The 18,635-nt window shown below is 45.3% G+C and overlaps 1 protein-coding gene across 1 annotated transcript; it reads right to left on the reverse strand.

Moving 5' to 3' along the window:
* Positions 1-630: 630 nt before the first annotated feature.
* On the reverse strand, positions 631-18,110 carry Elk1 (ETS transcription factor ELK1). The gene is made up of 6 exons (XM_027432304.2): positions 17,936-18,110; positions 8,937-9,180; positions 3,883-4,323; positions 2,902-3,327; positions 2,097-2,198; positions 631-2,008 (listed from the first exon to the last, which is right to left on the reverse strand). The coding sequence occupies exons 2-6, from the start codon at positions 9,144-9,146 to the stop codon at positions 1,910-1,912; spliced, it is 1,278 nt and encodes a 425-aa protein (XP_027288105.1). The 5' UTR covers positions 9,147-9,180; positions 17,936-18,110; the 3' UTR covers positions 631-1,909.
* Between the last annotated feature and the right edge of the window lie 525 nt (positions 18,111-18,635).

Below are 18,635 nucleotides of genomic sequence, written 5' to 3' on the forward strand. Positions count from 1 at the left end.
TGACACCACACCTGGCTGTTACATAGTATCTAATCATTCACTCAGTCTTAGTTGAGTTTCTGAAATATAGCCACAATTTCTCACATAGACACACTGTCAAATGCAGTTGGGACTGGAGGAATGGCCTAGTCAATAAAACACTTGCTTTGCAAGCATGAGAACATGTGTTTGATCCCCAGAATGCTGGTAAAAATTCCAGGCATAGACAAGCACATGCTTGTCATTCCAGAATTTGGAAGTGGAGACAAGTGGATCCTTGAGGCTTGATGGCCAGTGTATCCCAACTGGTAAAGTCAAGGCCAGTGTGAGACCCTGTCTCAAAGGAGGGGGGCAGTGTTCCAGAGGACAACACCCAAGGTTGTCATATAGCCGCCACACACAAGACCATGCACACGTATGCACAAAAATGTTTGTGGTCACACTTCTGGCCTGTCACACACAAACCTACAACCTTTAAGTTTCTCTCAGCATACTGGTTATCACCCAGCAGTCTGTGTCATTGTTTCTGACACATGTCGTTATCCTGCTTTTCTCACAGTCAATCTCTGCCTCCCCCTTATTGTGTGTTACACAATTCATGCTTGTCATAGCTCATTCTGATGACACCAGGAGAAAAAAAATACCAACAGCTTTCAGCAACACCTTTAAAAATATATATTTACAGGAACAATTCCCCATTCTCTGGGACTCTTAGAAAAAAGGTCCATTTTGGGGAAGTAAAAGAAACAGTGGAGACGAGTGTAGCACCGTCCCCCAAATCACCAACCCCCCAGGTCTTCAGGCCTGGTCTGGGCCAGTGCTGACCGGAGGTGAGCCTGGGAGTTTTTTTGAATCTACCCACTCCAGCCTAGAATTGATACAAGATAGGCTTCATGTCTCCCCATTCCTCCCTCCCAACTCCAGGGACACTTAAAAGGGTCCTTTGTACCCGCCCGCAGGAAATTGGGGGGCTGGGAGGGAGGGAGTTGAAAATACACGTTTGGTATCAAAAATAAACACTTGGGGTTGGCAGGAAGACCGCCTCCAAATCCCTTACTACCCACCCATCACAGATAGGAAGAGATGCTTTCCTCTCCCCTATTGAAAAGCCCCATTTAAAAATAGATTATACTATCAAAATGGAAGAGGATGGGAGACAGAGAGCCCTGGAGTACTGGCTGGAGGAGTCCCCCAGACGGGGACCACCACCCCAAAAAACCCTCCATTGGGAGGTAATAGGCAGGCCCCCAGGGAACTTGGAGACAAAGGAATGGCTTCTCAGGGGGAAAAACAAGAAAAGGAAGATTCTTCCCTGGCCAAAAGCTTACTTGAGAAAAGAACAAGCTGACTGAGAAGGCTGGGGAGGTAGCAATTCCTATTTTAACAGTGTGATTCTTCTCTGGCTACGACTCCCAAACCATTAAATCATACAAGTGCTCCCTGGACTCAGATATGGCCAGGAATAATAAAACAAAACAAGCTAGCTCTTCAACCCATGTCCCAAAAGGAAGACAGGGCGCCCTCAACTCCCCAAGGGCAGGCTGAGAAATAAATAAAGATCCTTCTCAAGCCATACCCTGATTGTCTTGTTTTAGGGGATAAATGGGGAGGAAATGGGAGAGATGTCTTACCCACTCTCCTAAAGGGGTTAGGCCAGATTCTTCCCAGTGGCCTTCAAAAAATAAATAAATAAACCGCCCCTACCATTGAAGGAGGAGACGTGTAAAGGCGGCCACTGGGAGGCTGGCAAAAAAGAAAGAAGTTGTCTGTTTTGGGTGGAAGTTAGTGAAAGAGCCTCTTTCCTAGGAATATCCACCCCACCACAACCAGAGCATAAGTCTGTCAGTTGAACTGTTTCTCCTTGAGATGGCTAGCTGGAGAGTTCAGGAGCATGAATGGAGAGACTCCAGAAAGGGGGTGGTGGTGGTAGTCATGGCTTCTGGGGCCCTGGGGAGAGCACCACGGGGGTCGAGAGGCCATCCACGCTGATGGAAGGGATGTGCACCTGTGCGCTGCCACTGGACGGAAACTAGGGGAAGAGACAAGGAGAGGTCATAGATGAGAACCATGCTAGTGACTCTCACCCTTTCCAACATGGGGAGGGGAGAGAATCTTACCTGGAAGGAGAGCTTGGCTGGACTACGGGGTGCAATTGGACTCAGAGTGCTCCAGAAATGAATGCTGGGGGGCAGCGAGCTGGGCGTCAGCAGCACCGGGGTCTGTGAAGATGGAGTGGCAGGAATTCAAGTGAACAGAGGACAGGTATGGGAAGAGGGAAGGAACCTTTCAGCTTCTCTACACATACTCCTCAGACTCCCAAGGTCACTCTGCAAAAGTTTACAGACCTAGAGTGTAACTACTAAGACCATGCCAATGATGTCCCTCAAGCTTTACAAAGAACACTCCTGCTAACCCCTAGGAACCCACTTCCTGTTATTGAGACTTCAATAGGCAAGACTAATCACTGGATTCTATCTGTGCATTGCTCTCAGACCTTTTAAGTGACCATCAGAAGAAGTCAACTTTCCACTTTTAGATTCTATCCTCACTAGGAAACCCAATATGCAAACTCTAGGCCAAATAAGCAGGCAGTTCCTCAGTGGTCCCCTTTAGAAGCAAATCCCATGGAAAGCCCTAGGGAGTCAGGGCACCACAAAGTCCTCAGACCTGCCCTTTTTTTTTTTCTTGAGACAGGGTTTTTCTGTGAAGCCCTGGCTGTCCTGGAACTCACTTTGTAGATCAAGCTGGCCTTGAATTCACCTGCCTCTGCCTCCCTAGTGCTGGGATTAAAGGCATGTGACACCACCACCCGGCTGACCAGCTCTGTTTAATTAGCTCCTCAGAGCAGCTAATTACACTTGCCACCAGTGCCAACCCCACTCAGCTAGGCTGCTAGTCTCTGTTGCTTTTCAAGGCACTCACCAAGGTATGTGTGGGTAGCAGGGATGGTGTCAGTGCCGGCCCCGGTGGCTGCAGACCAGAGCCTGTTCCTGGAGTCCGTTCAGGTCCTGGGCCACCCAGCAGGCTTGGGCTAAGTGGAAGTTCCAAGTCCCGGGGCTTCCGGCCCTTCTGGGGTTGGGTGATCTCAGTGGCAGAGGCAGAGAGGCCACACACCTGTGCTGTGTTCTCCATTAAGACGGCTGGGAGCCGAGCCAGCAGGCCTTCCGAGGGCGAGACCTCTGGTTCAGCTTTGACAGTTTCCGAACCAAAGCATGCAGCCCCTACAGCTTCCAACTCTTCCCTAGGCCCCTCCACTTTCACTTCTGGGGGCAGGGGACGGCCAAAACCTGGCTCCAGACTCAATTCTTCCGATTTCTGGTTGGGGGCCTCGGGCGGGGTTAGGATAACCTGGGAGAGGGGTGGGCACAAAGGGAAAACATCACATAGGCTGTTGGTGGGTAAAATGTTTTCCTGTGGGTCATTCAAGGATATCTCTAGGAAGATATCTGATACTGGGGGCAAGGCTGTACATGCAGCATGTCCTCTAACTGGCCATGGGACTTAATGAAAGTGGAGATCCTCTGGGGCAGTGGCCCTAGGGTGAGACAACTTGACAGGGATGAGACTCTAGTCTAGAGGTACCACTGTCATTCATCCTCAAAAGCACGTTAATCAGAAACTCTGGAAATGGGTCCAAGCAATCTGTGCCTTAAGGCCATCCTGGTGATTCTGATGAGTGCTAAAGCATGGTAACCAGTGCATTAGATGTGATCCTGTAAGGAACTAAGAAAGGCACAACTCTCCTCCCCGTCCTTTTCTCTGAGGGAACTTGTGTCCTCACTTCTACCATTACATCCTTTAGCAGGACACCTGTGTCTATTCACCCAGTTTCGTGCTTCATTTCAGAATTATGCATCCTTCCTCTCCAAGCCCTTTACTAAATTTCCAAATTCTAGTACTCACCTGCAGGGGCAGACCAGCCTCTTCGGCCTCCAAACAGGCTTCTAAGGGGTTTGGACTGGTGCTCCTGCTCCCTGAGGGGGGTGCTTGTACTCCTGCAGGGGTAGTGTTGGGGAGCACTGAGGCAGGCCGAGGATGAAGGGGTGGCTGTGGCTGCAGGGACTGGATTGTGAAGGTAGAATAGAGGCCCGAGCGCATGTATTCGTTCCGGCTGCTGCGTGCTAAACCACTTTGGCCTGCCATTCCTGCACCCTTGGGTGTTCCTGGCTTTCCAGTGGCAGTGTCCCCTGGGGCTGCATGGACAGCAGCAGGGGCCATTGCTACAGTCGAGGCTACAGACACCTCAGGCTGGGATGGGCAGTCTTCAGTGGAACACCCTGCAACCTCTGGGTAGGACACAAACTTGTAGACAAACTTCTGGCCGCTCACCTTGCGGATGATATTCTGAGAAGTGAAGAACAGGGTGGATGGATGGTCTTGAGGGCTGTTTCTCTTCTCCTGATGTCTTTCTTCCTACTTGCTCCCATTTCACTCATCTCTTGTAGGCTCGTGGATTCTTCCTCTCTGTCTATTCTTTCCTTTCCCCCTCTCTGTGTGTCTGCCCAGTTTCAACTCCTTCTCTGGCCCCCCTCAACAATCCTTTAGTGTCCTTCCCATCCATCTCCCTTCAAGTCTTCTTCTGTCACTCATCTTCATCCGTCTAACTCCCCTTTCCCCACTGGCTACATTTCACAAGGGACCAATTTAGGGGAGCAGGTGAGAACTAACAACCTAGGTTTAACAGAGTCAGGCATGTTTACAGGACTGTTTTGGAAATTAACTACTACAATAGGAAAATGAAATAACTGATATAATGTTGGAAGAGACTAAACTGTTGTAGATCAATAGGGAAATAAATGATTGATATAGAGGATTTTGTAACAATTTACTGATTGTGTGGGGGAGGGGAATTAGTGTGACTGATTGTGGTGGCATGTAAAGGTCAGAGGACAACTTGAAGAAGATAGTTCTTTCCTTTTAGTAAGTAGGTCCCAGGGAATGAACTCAGGTTCTCAGGCCCAACAAGAGCCCTTACCTGCTAAGCCACTTCACTGCCCAGATAGTGGGCTTTTTAAAAGCTAGTGATGCTGATATAGAGTAGAGAAAGTCTGTTCTTTACTTGTTTTCGTTAACTCTAGCTTAGAGTCATCTGGGAAAAAGGAACCCAATTGAGAAAAAAGGCCTCTATCAGATCATCTTTAGACAAGTCTATAGGTATTTTCTTGCTGTGGGTGGTGTCATCTCTGCGCAGTGGTCCTGGGCTGTATAAAAGAGGTAGCTGAACAAGCTATCAAAGGCAAGCCAGTAAGTAGTATTCCTCCATGGTCTTGGCTTCAGTTCCTGCCTCCAGGTTCCTATCTTGACTTCCCTCCATGAAGGAATGTAACCTGTAAGATGAAGTAAACCCTTTCCTCCCCAAGTAGATTGTTGTCATAGTGTTTATCACAGCAACAGAAAGCATACTAAGATGCCTAGTGTAGTGGCGCATGCCTTTAAAACCAGCACTTGGGAGGCAGAGGCAAGGGGATCTCTGTGAGTTCAAGACCAGCCTGGTCTACAGAGTGAGTTCTAGGATAGCTGAGGCTACAAGAGAAACCCTGTCTAAAAAAACAAAAAAACCTACAAACAAAGCAAAAAAAAGGAAGCACACTAAGACAGAAATTGGTACCAGGCAGGGCTAGCTATTGCTGTGATAGACCTGGCCATGTTACTTTGGAAAGGACTGTGGTAGCATCTGGGACTTTGGCTGGAAGAGGTTACTGTTCAGAGCTTCCAATGAGCTGTGGAGGGAACTTGGAAGATAATGCTGAGAGCAGTGCAGATGATGGAGGCCTGGCTTGTGAACTTTCAGAGGGAAGTTTGAGAGTCCCTCAAAGTCTCTAAAAGATCCATTTATGTGATATTCTGTATTAAGAATCTGTGGTTTCTGGTTAGCTGGAAGTGAAGAACTAGTTGTAATTAACAAGAGACCAGCACAATTGAAGTGAAACCTTTGCTTTACTGGGACAATCGATACTGATTATCAGAGGCTGAAAAGATCAGCTGCGAGTAAGAAGAGCTCAGGAATACTGAGGTGAAATCTTTCAGCAAGTGTTTCCTCAGGGTCACTGCACAGAAGCTGTGGTCCATAGGGGGCCCAGGCTACATATGATGCTGGTAGCTGAACTGGGCAACGTGTAAGAGTCTTCCATATGGTATCGGTTTAGTAGCATGAAAGCTGCAGTACTGAAGGGATCGTGGAGAGCAGCTGAGGCTTGGTACTGTGAGAGGCCAGGAGAGGTCACTGGTGCAGGTGCAGCTTCAGTTGCAATAGGTGTTCCAGGATTGAAAGGGTCATGGAGAGAAGCTGGGGCTTGGCACCATGATAGGGTTAGAGTCCCCACAGAAAGCTTAAGAAGCCAGTGGTGAAGGCCAGTGGTGAGGGGGTGCATCCTCAGCTGCAGTGGAGCCCCCAGCCTACTGGAGAAGCAAAGACTGTGGAACCACCAATAAGGATGGTGAAAAGTGTGATGTGGAGCTAGCCTCAGCCTAGGAGACAAGCTGTATATGCTGCAGATGGTGCAGCTGGAGAAGTAGAGCTGCCCAAGCCCTTTGGAGCCCAAAAGATCATGAGTGAGTTCCTGATGCCAGATGTTGAGCTATAGGATTTAATTTAGACTGCTGGAATTTGGTCTTGTTTTGATTTGATTGTAACTGGTTCTTCCCTTTTGGAGTAAGAGTAAGAAAGTATTTAAAAGACTCTGAGATTTTTAAAGTTATATTATGTTTTATATTGTGATATTGATATTAACATGACATCTTGAGAATAAATAAGAAGTTAAAGATTATACTTTAAAAGTGATGTATTGGTGTGTCAAGGTGTCAAATGTCCTGGTTAGTTTTTTTTTTTTAACTTGATACAATCTAGAGTCATCTAGGAAGGATCCTCAATTGAGAAAGTACCTCTATCAGATTGCCCATAGGAAAGCCTGTGGGGGCATGCATTTTCCTGATTAATGATTTGATGTGGTAGGGCCAGGCATACTGAGGGTGTTACCACCCCCAGGCAGGTGGTCATATGTTGTATAAAAAAAGCATGCTGCGTGATCCATCAGGAAGCAAGTCAGTAAGCAGCCTTCCTCTATGGCCTCTGCTTTAGTTCCTGCCTCCAGGTTCTTGCCTTGAGTTCTTATCCTGGCTTCCCTCAATAATGGACTGTTACACAGAACTGTAAGGGAAACAAACCCTTTCCTCTCTAAGTTGCTTTTGGTCATTGTGCTTATTCTAACAAGGAAATAAACTATGATAGAAAAATCACTAAAGAGGATAGGTGATGTCTCATTATTAGTATCAGTCTGGTTATTTAAGCTAAAGCACTAAGAAAATGAGGTAACTGTCAGTAATTAGAGAAGAGCACGACAAGCCGGTGTAAGCATGAGGAGCTTAGCAAGGTTTGCTGGGGTGTGTCAGAAAGCCTGCTTTACGGTTCCTCAGGACACTGTAGAGGGTGATTTTGTTTGTCAACCTGACACAAACTAGAGTCATCAGAGAGGAAGGAGCCTCATTTGAGGAAATGCTTCCCTGAGATCCAGCTGTAAGGCATATTCTCAATTATTGATCAGTGGGGGAAGGCTCAACCCTTGGAGGGTGGGGCCGTCCCTGAGCTGGTGATCCTGGGTTCTATAAGAAAGCAGGCTGAGCAGGCCATGATGAGCAAGCCAGTAAGCAGCACCCCTTCATAACCTCTGCATCAGCTCCTGCTTCCAGGTTCCTGCCCTGTCTGAGTTCCTGTCCTGATTTCCTTTAGCGATGAACAGCAATGCTGAAGTGTAAGCCTCATAAACCCTTTCCTCCCCAACTTGCTTTTTGGTCACGGTCTTTTGTTGTAGCAACAGAAACCTTAACTAAGACAGACACATATGGTTTGGAGGGTCCCAGGGATGTCCTGGTGGTCTCAGAGGACCAGAATGGGCAGAGTCATTAATACTGCTTTAAAGGTTTGAACTGAAAAAATAATGTATGAAATTGGAATATATGCAAGGACACAAAGCACAAGACAGAATTATTTTGGAAGGGCAAATGAGGAATCTGGGGACACTAGGTACTCTGGTGAAGTCTTAATGCTGGTCAAGTATTTCACAGGGTATCCTATCCTTGTGTTCTTCAGAAGGGGAAAGAAAAGGAATAATTATTAATATTCTTTTGAAGGTTTACATTGAGGAAATATGAAATGAGTATAAATATTGGGGGAGGGGAAATACAAGGCAGATCTGGGAGTCTGTAAGTTGAGGAAATCTAAAAATTGAGTTGCAATAGTGATATAGACACTGGGGAGCTGCTCTAGGAATCTAAGTGGAGTGGGCATGGAGCTGGCACTACACATGGTATTCTGGAACATTTGGTTAAAGGCAAAGGCTTCTAATCCTAGCACTAAAGAGACCCAGGCAAGAGGAACACAAGTTTGAGGCCATCCTCAGCAACACCAAGAGACCTGACTCCAAAATAAAAAAAGTAAAAAAACAGGAGAAAACAAAACAGTTGCCTAAAGATATTGGGGGTTCTAGAAAATGAAGTAAGGAAAAACAGTATTATGTCAGGATGACTTTGAGTCTAGGAATAAGAATATGGATTGTTCTATAATGAGAGAACATTATATATATATATATAAAGTAACCAGGGAGACCCAACATTGGTCTGAGGGGTCCAGAAAACACACTTATTATCTCAAAGCCTGCAGAGAACTATAGGATGGGTCAAAAATTGGTAAATTTTAATATTGTTTTCAAAGTTATAGCTATAGTAATTGAGGCAACAAAACGAAATTTCTAGGCCAAAAGAGTAACTCCAGGAGTCAGGGTGATGGTGGTGGTGGAGGAGTAGGGGACAGGAGGACAGTGAATTTGAGGCCAGCTTAGGCTACATAGTAAGTTTCAAACAAATCTAGACTACATTGTGAGACCCTGCCTCAAAAGGAAAAAACAGAGGAATTTTCTGGTAGTAATTTCAAGGGTTTCCAGTCCTGGTCTCTGAGGCCATACCTTGTCATAGTAGTACCGCAAGGCCCGGCTGAGCTTGTCATAATTCATGTTGGTCTTGTTCTTGCGCAGTCCCCACAGACGGGCCACCTCCTCTGCATCCACCAACTTGAACTCACCACCATCCCGTGAGGTCCAAGAGATGATGTGGCCATTACCTTGTTCTCTCAAAAGCTGCAGCAGAAACTGCCACAGCGTCACAGATGGGTCCATCACTAGGGAAGCGCTCACGCCATTCCAGGGATACCTGGAGGACAGCAAAAATAATTTCTTTCTTGTTACCTTGCTCCCACCTCTGTTCCCAAATCCTATTACTATTCCCTAAACAGTCTCTTAAACTCCCCTAGCTTTGGATGCCCCTTGTATTTCTCACATGGGACAAAAGCAAATTAAAAGGAAAGATATTTTTGTATGTCTGGGTGTGTTTATGTGAACGTGTATGGGTGCCCATGGAGACCAGAAGAGGGCAAGGGACCCCTGGAACTAGAATTACAGGCACTTATGAAGTGCCCAACATGGGTTCTGGGAACTGAACTCTGGTTCTCTGTGAGAGCAGCAAGCACTCTTTACTACTGAGCCATCAGTCCAACCCTGACAAATGTGTATCTTTAGGAGATAGAGGGAAGACAAGATAATACAACCTGAGCCCCAAAGAGTTTCATATCCTAGTTGAAGTCTGACTACGTTACTATACATAGCAAAAAAAAAAAGGGATTCTGAAATGAAATTAAGATTGCAGACCTTAAGATACAGCAATCACAGCCGGGCATTGGTGGCACACACCTTTAATCCCAGCACTCGGGAGGCAGAGGCAGGCGGATCTCTGCAAGTTCGAGGCCAGCCTGGTCTCCAGAGCGAGTGCCAGGATAGGCTCCAAAGTTACACAGAGAAACCCTGTCTCAAAAACAAAAACAAAAACAAAAACAAAAGATACAGCAATCACTGGTTTTATCTGAGGTCAACCACACTGTACGAACTCTTTTAAAAGTAGAAAAACAAAGCTGAACCAGAGTTTAGAGGTAGAAGGACAGGAGAGGCAGCAGATTCTAAACATCAGTGGGATTTCCCTGCAATTCTTGACTCTGGAGAAGGCTCCAAGACAAGGAAGTTGGGCAGCTTCACAAACCTGGAATGAGCCTCAGTGTACAGCCAGGAAGGAAACGTTAGTATTACAACTCAAAGGACAACCTAAATGATCAGGAAACAATCCTCCTCTAAGAAGGACTAAAGTCCTGCCAAGACATTAATGTTAGCCTGGTGAGAACAGTGTTGCATTTCGGAACTACAGAACTATCAGATGATAAATGTTTAATTTTTTAAAAAGACAGGATTTTCCTATGTAGCCCAGGCTGGTCTTGAACTCCTGTCTCAGCTTCCTGAGTACTGAGATTACAAGCATGTAACTATGCACCTATACAAGTGTATAGTTCTAAGGAGATTAAGTAAGAGATAATTTATACGGCAGTACTAGAAAACTAGTGAGACGTCCTTCACTTGACTCTCATTAATATCTTCTACCCCATTAACTTTCCTAGGATATGACTTTTGCTAGTCCCTTGTAAACACTGTTCACTGCATATGGGGCTCCTTTCCTCTATTGTGCAGTCATCCTCAAAAAAAGAAAAAAAGAGTCCACTCAAAGATCCTTTGCTTTATGAAGCCTTCCAAATCTGAATGCCTATTCTTTTCTGTCTGTCCCTCAATCTCCCGTTCTCCTAACCTGTGATTGTCCCTGAATAGTTTAGGGTTTTTAAGAGTTTTCTTGATGAGCACATATTAATTATGCACACTAATATGTTTCATTATAACATTTCCACTATAACAATTTTGATTACATTCACCTCCTGGTCCCTGTGGTGATATATTATGATTTATTAAAGCCACTGGAGATCAAAATAGCAAAGCAGCCATAGAAGCCAGGAATACACCTTTAATCCCAGGACTCAGGATTAAGATATAGACAGATCTCTGTTAGTTCAAGGCCACACTGACTACGAGAAATTGATCCAGTCCTAAAAGACACAACTCACACAGAGGTGACCTCAGTACCTGGGATCACATGCCTTTAATCCCAGCATTAGGGAGGTATATCATACAGGAGCAGGGTCTCAGAGCTGGCATTCAGTCTGAGAGTTAGTCTCTAGCCACATTGAGGAGAGAATAGCAGTCTGAGTGAATCTCAGGAGCAGTGAAGTCAGAGCAATTTGAGGATCGCCCCTTTGGTGAGAGCTAGTGGCGGGCTGCTTTGCTTCTCTGATCTTCAGCTTCAAGTTCGAACCCCAATATCACCTCTGGGTCTTTTATTTTTCATGCTACAGTTCCCCCCTTCCCACTGATCACCTTCCTCTTCTCAACTAGGTCTCTCTGCATTTTATGACGTTTTGTGTGATCTAGTGAGTTTCAGTAGAGTTGCTCACAGGGGCACAGGTGAGGGTTTGTTTTCAGGAGCACAGACACCTTATCAGTGGCTATACCGCTGAAGAAAATGTCTCTCCTTCTTCCAGTAAACATTAAAGGCCTATAGACCCTCAGGAATTGGTGGGGGCCACATCCTTTTTTTTTTTGACATTTTTGCTGTTGTTTTGTGACAGGTCTTATGTAGTTCAAGCTGTCTTCAAACACTTTTTTTTTGGTTTTTCGAGACAGGGTTTCTCTGTGTAGCTTTGTAGCCTATCCTGGCACTCGCTCTGGAGACCAGGCTGGCCTCAAACTCACAAGAGATCCGCCTGCTTCTGCTTCCCGAGTGCTGGGATTAAAGGCGTGCGCCACCAGCGCCTGGCGCTGTCTTCAAACTCTTGATGCTACTGCCTCCATCTCCTGAGTGCTGAGATTATACATACCCAGCACACATGGCAGCTGCTTCAGTCTGCAGTGCTGCAGATCAACTCCCGGGCCATTTGTTAAGCACATGTTTCTATCACAGAGCTTCACCACAAACCTTTTATGTTAGGCACTGCTCTAAGCAGAAAGGCTGGCCTTGGTGTAATGCTAGACTTCAATGGTTTGAATCCTGGGTCTGCCAGTTATTAGCTGTGTGGTCCTGGCCATCTTCATGATCCTCTTTGTCCCTCAAGATTTCTCATTTGTGAAATAGGGATAATGATATACCCATCTATAAATTAGGGACTGTGCATCATTATTATTATGTGAACTAAATGCAACAAGCTTGAGCTCAAAGCTTTAAGTATTTTCTAATTTGTTCATAAATCCTTTTTCTGCTATCTCTAAATCCAAAAAGCTCTAAGAACAAAAGGCTTTTTTTGTAATTCTTTTGGCAACAAAACATGATTTAAAAGAAAGCAAGCCCCATTCTGGTTTTTATTGATCCTCACTTAGTGTGAATGTTCATACATTCTGCTGCAGAGATCTGAAAGCAGCTGGTGACAGAGCTGGCTGAGGATGTTATGTAACATATCATATGCACACCCTGCTACCTTTCTCAACGGAAAAATTACCAATTCTGAAATACATCTGGGGTTTTGGATAAAGGCATGGGCTGTTATTTTTATAGACATTGACTCACTTATCTCTCATCCCAACTCAGGAAAGTAGGCATTTTTCCTTTTGGAAAGGAGATATTCTTATTATAATATCAATAATTTATACACAAGGCAGCTAATTTATACACTGAGGCAAAAGATGTCCAAGTGATTTCACTATGCTGCACTGCTGTGACAGTTCCTGCATTTGAACCAAGTATATTCCAGGGATCTAAGTGGTTCTGTTGTTTATTTATTTATTTTTTAAAGACAGGGTCTCATATAGCCTAAGCTAGCCTAAAACTTGCCACACAGAGGGTGATCTTGAACTCCTGATTTTTCTGTCTCACCTAGCTAGTATTGAAATTACAGGTATGGGTCATTATGACTACCTGCATGGGCCTGCATGGGGTCCTTTGAGTATGTATTACAGCTTCTAGTTTAGTGTTTTTTAATGGGATCCCTTAGTGTTTAAACAAATGGGTCCCTGTTTCTTGGGTCTTCTCTTGGACTATTTTCTTTCTGTTTTGTTCAGTTGCAATGTGTTAGTTTTTTTCTTTTTTGCTTCATTTTTATTATAATTTATTATCCCTTAGAAGCCTGTTTCCTTCATTCCTTCCTTCCTTTCTTTTTTTGAGACAGGGTTTCTCTGTGTAACATCCCTGGCTGTCATTTCTCTGTGTAACATCCCTGGCTGTCCTGGCACTTGCTCTAGAGACCAGGCTGGCCTTGAACTCACAGAGATCCTCCTGCCTCTGCATCCCCAGCACTGGGGTTAAAGGTGTGCGCCCCCACCGCTTGCTCTGCCTGTTTGTTTTCTTATGAGAGACAGAAAAGGAGTGGATCTGGAGGGGAGGGGCGGTGGGAAGGAACTGGGAGGAGTATAAGGGAGGGGAAACCATAAGTAGAATATATATTAAGTGAGGAAAAAATCTATTTTCAATAAAATGAAGAACAAAACATAACAAAATATCACAACTGGTTACTCTTAGGCATGTCTCTCAGAGGAAGGATGTTCCCTGTCATCCCATCACTGCCCTTTCCAAAAAGCAAACTGGAACTAACCTTGAACCTTCTTCTCCCTGTGAAGATGGGACTCCATCAACCAGCTGTTCACCTGGCTTGGAGTGTTACATTAAGAATAAACCATCTAAGGTTTTGAAGAATTTATGATTTATATTTATAGCTTTATTCTTTAATCTTCATGAAATTACAGTTGGATATTACATATGGATAATCCTCATATGTCTGAGCTAGTTCAAGGTTCATTTAGCAGACTCAATGTTAGGCAGTTGTCCAAATTACTGTACTAAGGAACAGTGGATCAGAGTCCCCTCCTCAGAGCTCTAACAGACTAAATATACCCAAGACTGATTCTTTCAGAGGGCCAGAGCTCAGTGTGACTCCTAGTGGCGAAGACAGGAAATTTCACCAGCTCCTCTGAGCTATGCCAAAACCCAGCAGCTGAGTGAAATTTGCCCAATTAGTGTCCAGCCTATCACACAAGGGGCTGAATTTGATTATTGCTTCTCTCCCACAACTCCTAACCAGAATCCTTGTCACCTGTCCTTCCCAGAAGGCTTTCCTTTCACTCCTTGCCTCATTTATTGGGTGCCTCAAAACAGAGTGGAGCACAACAGACAGACTAGTATAATTCACGCATTCGTGGGGCAGTAAGAAATGTCTCAAAAGAAGAAAACACAACACAACCACCCTCTAAAAGGTGGACTGTATTATTGCCCCCATTTCCCAGACAAGTCAGTGAAGTGAGGAGAAAGTAGTTAACGAACTTGCCTAAGATCTCACCATGAACAAGATGCTGGATGCTGGACGAATTCTGACTCAGCATTCCTAGCTACTCAAGGCTGGTTCCCTATGAAGAAAACATAGTTGGGCAAGATCCCAGAGTGACAAGGATGTGAGCAGGACAGGCTTCCCTGAGGAACTGCTATTTGATGGAGGGGAGGTAGCAAGTCATATTGATGTCCATGGGAAGAATAATTTTGGTAAAGGGAATAGCATTTACAAAAGCCCTGAAGTAGCTACCTGAGGCAACATGGTTTCTAGGATAAGGCCCACTTTCTGAGGCACACAATGTTCTCTGTCAGGAGTGTCATTTCCTCCTGGAGTAATTCTATCATACCATCAAGTTCTAGTCCCTAGCAGGTAGAATTAGTTTTTCCTCTGCACGATCCAATGCACAGAGTAACTTGTTTGTCCTTGCAAGTTTGTTCTGTTCTGATCTTCACAGCCTCACACTCTGCCCTGTTCTAGTTGCTCAACCTCTTTCTGCCTGGTCGAACATCTCTAAAATAGGGTATTTTACTCTCAAACCAAAAAAGAATTTTAAAAAATGTGCCTTCCCTCAAAGACTTTTTATAAGGATTCAATGTGCCAATATATGTAAAAGACTTAGGAAAGTGCCTCTAGTATATGGTAAATACTCAATAAATGTTAGCCCTTAGGTTGTTATGTCATCCTTCTCCCTTCCCCTCAACCTTCTGTAGGATTCTACCATCCGGCTCTCATCATTTCTATGACCTTGTCTTCTATTCCTTCCCTTCAAGTCTTCCAGGCACACTGGCTTTTGAACATATCAGGCACAATCTGACTTCAGGGTCATTGCACTGAGTGTTCTTTCTGGTACACTCTTTTCATACATTATGGCTTCTTCCTCTTTCCTTCGGGCCTTAATTCATGAGTCACATTTCCAAGTGTAGCCTGCCTTGTCCCTAAATTTCAAACACCTTGATACTCTAGTCCTATTTGCCCCACTTCATGTTTGTTCCTTAGCATTTATATAATACACAGTCTAATTTTACCTATTTATATAGTCTATCTCCCTCACTTGTGCAGGGATTTCTGCCTGTTTTGCTTTTCCATATCACCAGCATCTAGAATGAATGTCTGGTACTCTCTAGGTGCTTAGAAAATACCTTTTAATACTTAAACAGCCCAAACTAATACCTTAATTCTTACACTTCCCTTCTTCTTCTTCTGTCTGTCCCATCCCCATACAGGTATCTGGGATACAATTTTCATTTTCAGTTTTGTGACAGGATCTCACTCTGTAGTCCAGGTTGGTCTGAAACTCACTATGCACCCCAGGTTAGCTTTTACTTCCTGAAATCATTCATTCATATATATAATATATATATATATATATATATATATATATATATATCTTCCAAGTATCTACTGTACAGAAGGTACATTTTTAGATGAGGACAGAGAACTGAATAAGCAGATAAAACCTATAAGTCCCCATAGGACCTCCATCCTGAGGAGGAGAGACAGACAATATATGAACTGTATAGCATTTCTAACAGTGACAGAGTAGAAAGGAACAAAGCAAGCAGGGAAGAATGCTGCTGAATGCACAAAATCAGATGGTCAAGGGGAGGGGTGGATGTTGACTATTTTGTTTTCACACAAAAAGTATCCTTTGAAACACTTTTATTCATGTGCCTTTATATAATATATTCTAAGCACCAGTGTGACAAATACATGTTTCACTGAAAGAACACTACCCAGATGCAAAGAAATGAAAACAGTCTCTGAAACATCTTCTATTTGTGCCTCTGTGGCTCTGGAGGCTGTCCTGGAACTCGCTCTTGTAGACCAGCTGGCCTTGAACTCACAGAGATCTGTCTGCCTCTGCCTCTATTTGTGCCTTTCCATATTACCAACATCACATTTCTGTTAATGCATCCTTTTACACTTACTTAAGAATCAAATGGAATTCTTAGAAACATCTGTAGTGTGTTTCCTGCACAGTGTGGTGAAAAAATTCTTTTGGGTATGGTAACTGAATGGGGCCTTGGAAGTTATCATACAGAAATGTGGGAGTAGTGTTAAGGGAGAAAGAAGAGCCAGTGCAAAGGCCCTGAGGTGGGCCTGTACCTGCTGTTTTCCAGAAGCAGTGAAGAACAGGTTGTACTATGGGTCTGAAATAGGGAGGGAAAGGAGGTAAGGTCAGAGAGGTGACTGGTTTAATTAAGTCACATATTTTTTCTCCACACTGGAAATGATTATAGTTCCTGACTCCCCATTTCAGGATAGTACAGGAAGAAAGTAGTTAAGGCATTCATATAAAATCACAGCACTGCTGGGACTGGGGGATGATAGGTTTTGGACCAGTGTGGAATGGAGATAGCTGTTGACAGAAGGAACAGCAGAAACAAAAGCCTGGTAATTTGAACTAATTTGGCTGTTTAAGAATGTGCTCTCATGTGGGATGCAATGAGGTGAGAGGGGGCACTTCACAATGTTCCTTGCTCTAAGTAGTTATTGGACCATTTGTGAGTCAGGTTTTTCATCTCCATATGCCCCAGTTTTCTCAGCTGCCTGTCTCACAGGGCTGTGATGAGGACTAAGCAAGCTGGAGACTATAGAACACTCTGTCTGGTCCACAGCAAGTGTAAAGTGTAAAGGTTATCTCTGACTGTCATTAACATCAGTACCATTACTGTACTTGAGAACTGTAGGAAGGCAAAATGTCTAAGTGGATAAGAATGTCTACGAGAAAACATGTAAACTGTATAGTAAAAGTCCCTGGGTTTCTCACATAACACAGGATCACCTAAGAGATGGGGGCAGGGAAGATTGATTCAACACATGGAGAGGAGGAGGGAAATAAAGTACAAGCCCTATCTTTCTTGGGGAGGGACTGCAAGCACTGGATTCAGAAGGATATGAGAGAATGCAAACACTGAGGTGGCAGGAGGCTGCTGACTACTATGCAATAGCAGAGAAGAGCCATCACATAATGATTAAAACGAGAGACAAGACAATAGACTGGGCCGCCGAAAATTAAAAAAAAAATATATATATACAAAGCACCAAACTGACCCATTGTTAAAAGGAAGCAGCCCAAAGGCTGGAGTCTACCAATAAGGGAGAAAAGTTAGGGCAGTGTTAGCTAGAGGGATGTGAATGCAAGCATGCAGACTAATCCAGAGTAAGATGGGGGCAGCGGGAGGACGTGGGTAAAGTCATGGGTGTATGCACTGGGGAAATCAAGGGGGCAGAAATAAAAACTCAGGTGGACTCACTGTTAAACAAATATGGGGTCTCTGGAGGGGGTACAGCGCCACAGATTGACGACAACGAAACATGAGGGGCTCAATAAAGAAGGCCACAGAGGATCCCCTTAAAGTTGAGGCTAAGGAGACATGCAAACACTTTAGAAGCAGCTACTACTAAAGGAAGACTGGACAATTTAACAGACTTATTCCCAGTAAGTGGGGGTTGGGGAGGGCAAGACCACGGACGAGTCCATTAAGTTGGGGTGAGGAAAAACAAGCTCGCAGACAGATCCATTATACAGAGATAGCAGGAGGTTAGGCCACGCTCAGATCCACTATAAGGGGCAAAGGAGCTGGCAATGCACACACAGGGGAAATCAGTTGGTGGCAGTGGAGCCAAACACCGGCAGGCTGGGCCAAGCCACATCCCCTGCGCGGGGGCGAGGATACATGGGGTCACGGACGGGGCCCTCCACCTTGAGGGCCTGGGGCTCACCTGCGTGTGGCGCGGCGGTGGCAGCGGCAGCTCCGGGGGGCGGGGGCTCCATACGAGGCCCCACCGCCCCCCAGGCCCGAGTTCTAAGGCGGCGGCGGCGGTGGTAGCAGCGGCGGGAGCAGCAGCAGTGGTGGTGGCGGCGGCAGCACCCAAAAGCCGCCCCTGCGTTTCCCCAACGCTCACGTGGGCCCTCAGGGGAGGAGCCGAGCGCCCTGCTACTCGCTGATTGGCCAAAAAGTCAAGGATGTAGGCAAAGCTTTGGGGCCTGGTGGTGGAATCCTAACAGAGCTGTGACATGATTGGCTTGAAGGGGATTGATGGGCTGCAGATGGCCAACTAGAGAGGTATTGGGCGGCACTAGTGCTTCACCCTGATTGGGTCAAGGAGGACTTGTAGCCAAGTGGGCAAGTGCCAAGGTTGGGGGGTGGGGGTGGGGAGCGCGCCTGGTTCATACCGATTGGCCTAAATGAGATTGATGGCAGACAGACAACCCCAGAGGATAAAGGGGCGGTGGATGGGCTCTGCTTTCAGCTGATTGGTAGAGACACCGAGACAGCTGCCAAAACACCAAAGTAGGTGGTGCTGCACACCATGTGGTTCAGCGGAAACAGGACTTATTTAGAACAGGGAATAGCAGCAGGGTAGGGCTTGACTCTATGTAGGAGGGTAGGGTAACGCTATGGTAATTAGCTAGGCAAGA

This window comes from Cricetulus griseus, chromosome X (genome assembly GCF_003668045.3).
Source record: "Cricetulus griseus strain 17A/GY chromosome X, alternate assembly CriGri-PICRH-1.0, whole genome shotgun sequence".
In the NCBI taxonomy this organism is placed as follows: domain Eukaryota; kingdom Metazoa; phylum Chordata; class Mammalia; order Rodentia; family Cricetidae; genus Cricetulus; species Cricetulus griseus.

Coding starts and splice junctions, on each gene's coding strand:
- Elk1 (XM_027432304.2), bottom strand. CDS start 9,146: ATGGACCCATCTGTGACGCTGTGGCAGTTTCTGCTGCAGCTTTTGAGA. Junction 3,328..3,882: donor AGGCTGGTCTGCCCCTGCAG/GTGAGTACTAGA, acceptor CCCCTCTCCCAG/GTTATCCTAACCCCGCCCGA. Junction 2,199..2,901: donor TGCTACCCACACATACCTTG/GTGAGTGCCTTG, acceptor CCATCTTCACAG/ACCCCGGTGCTGCTGACGCC.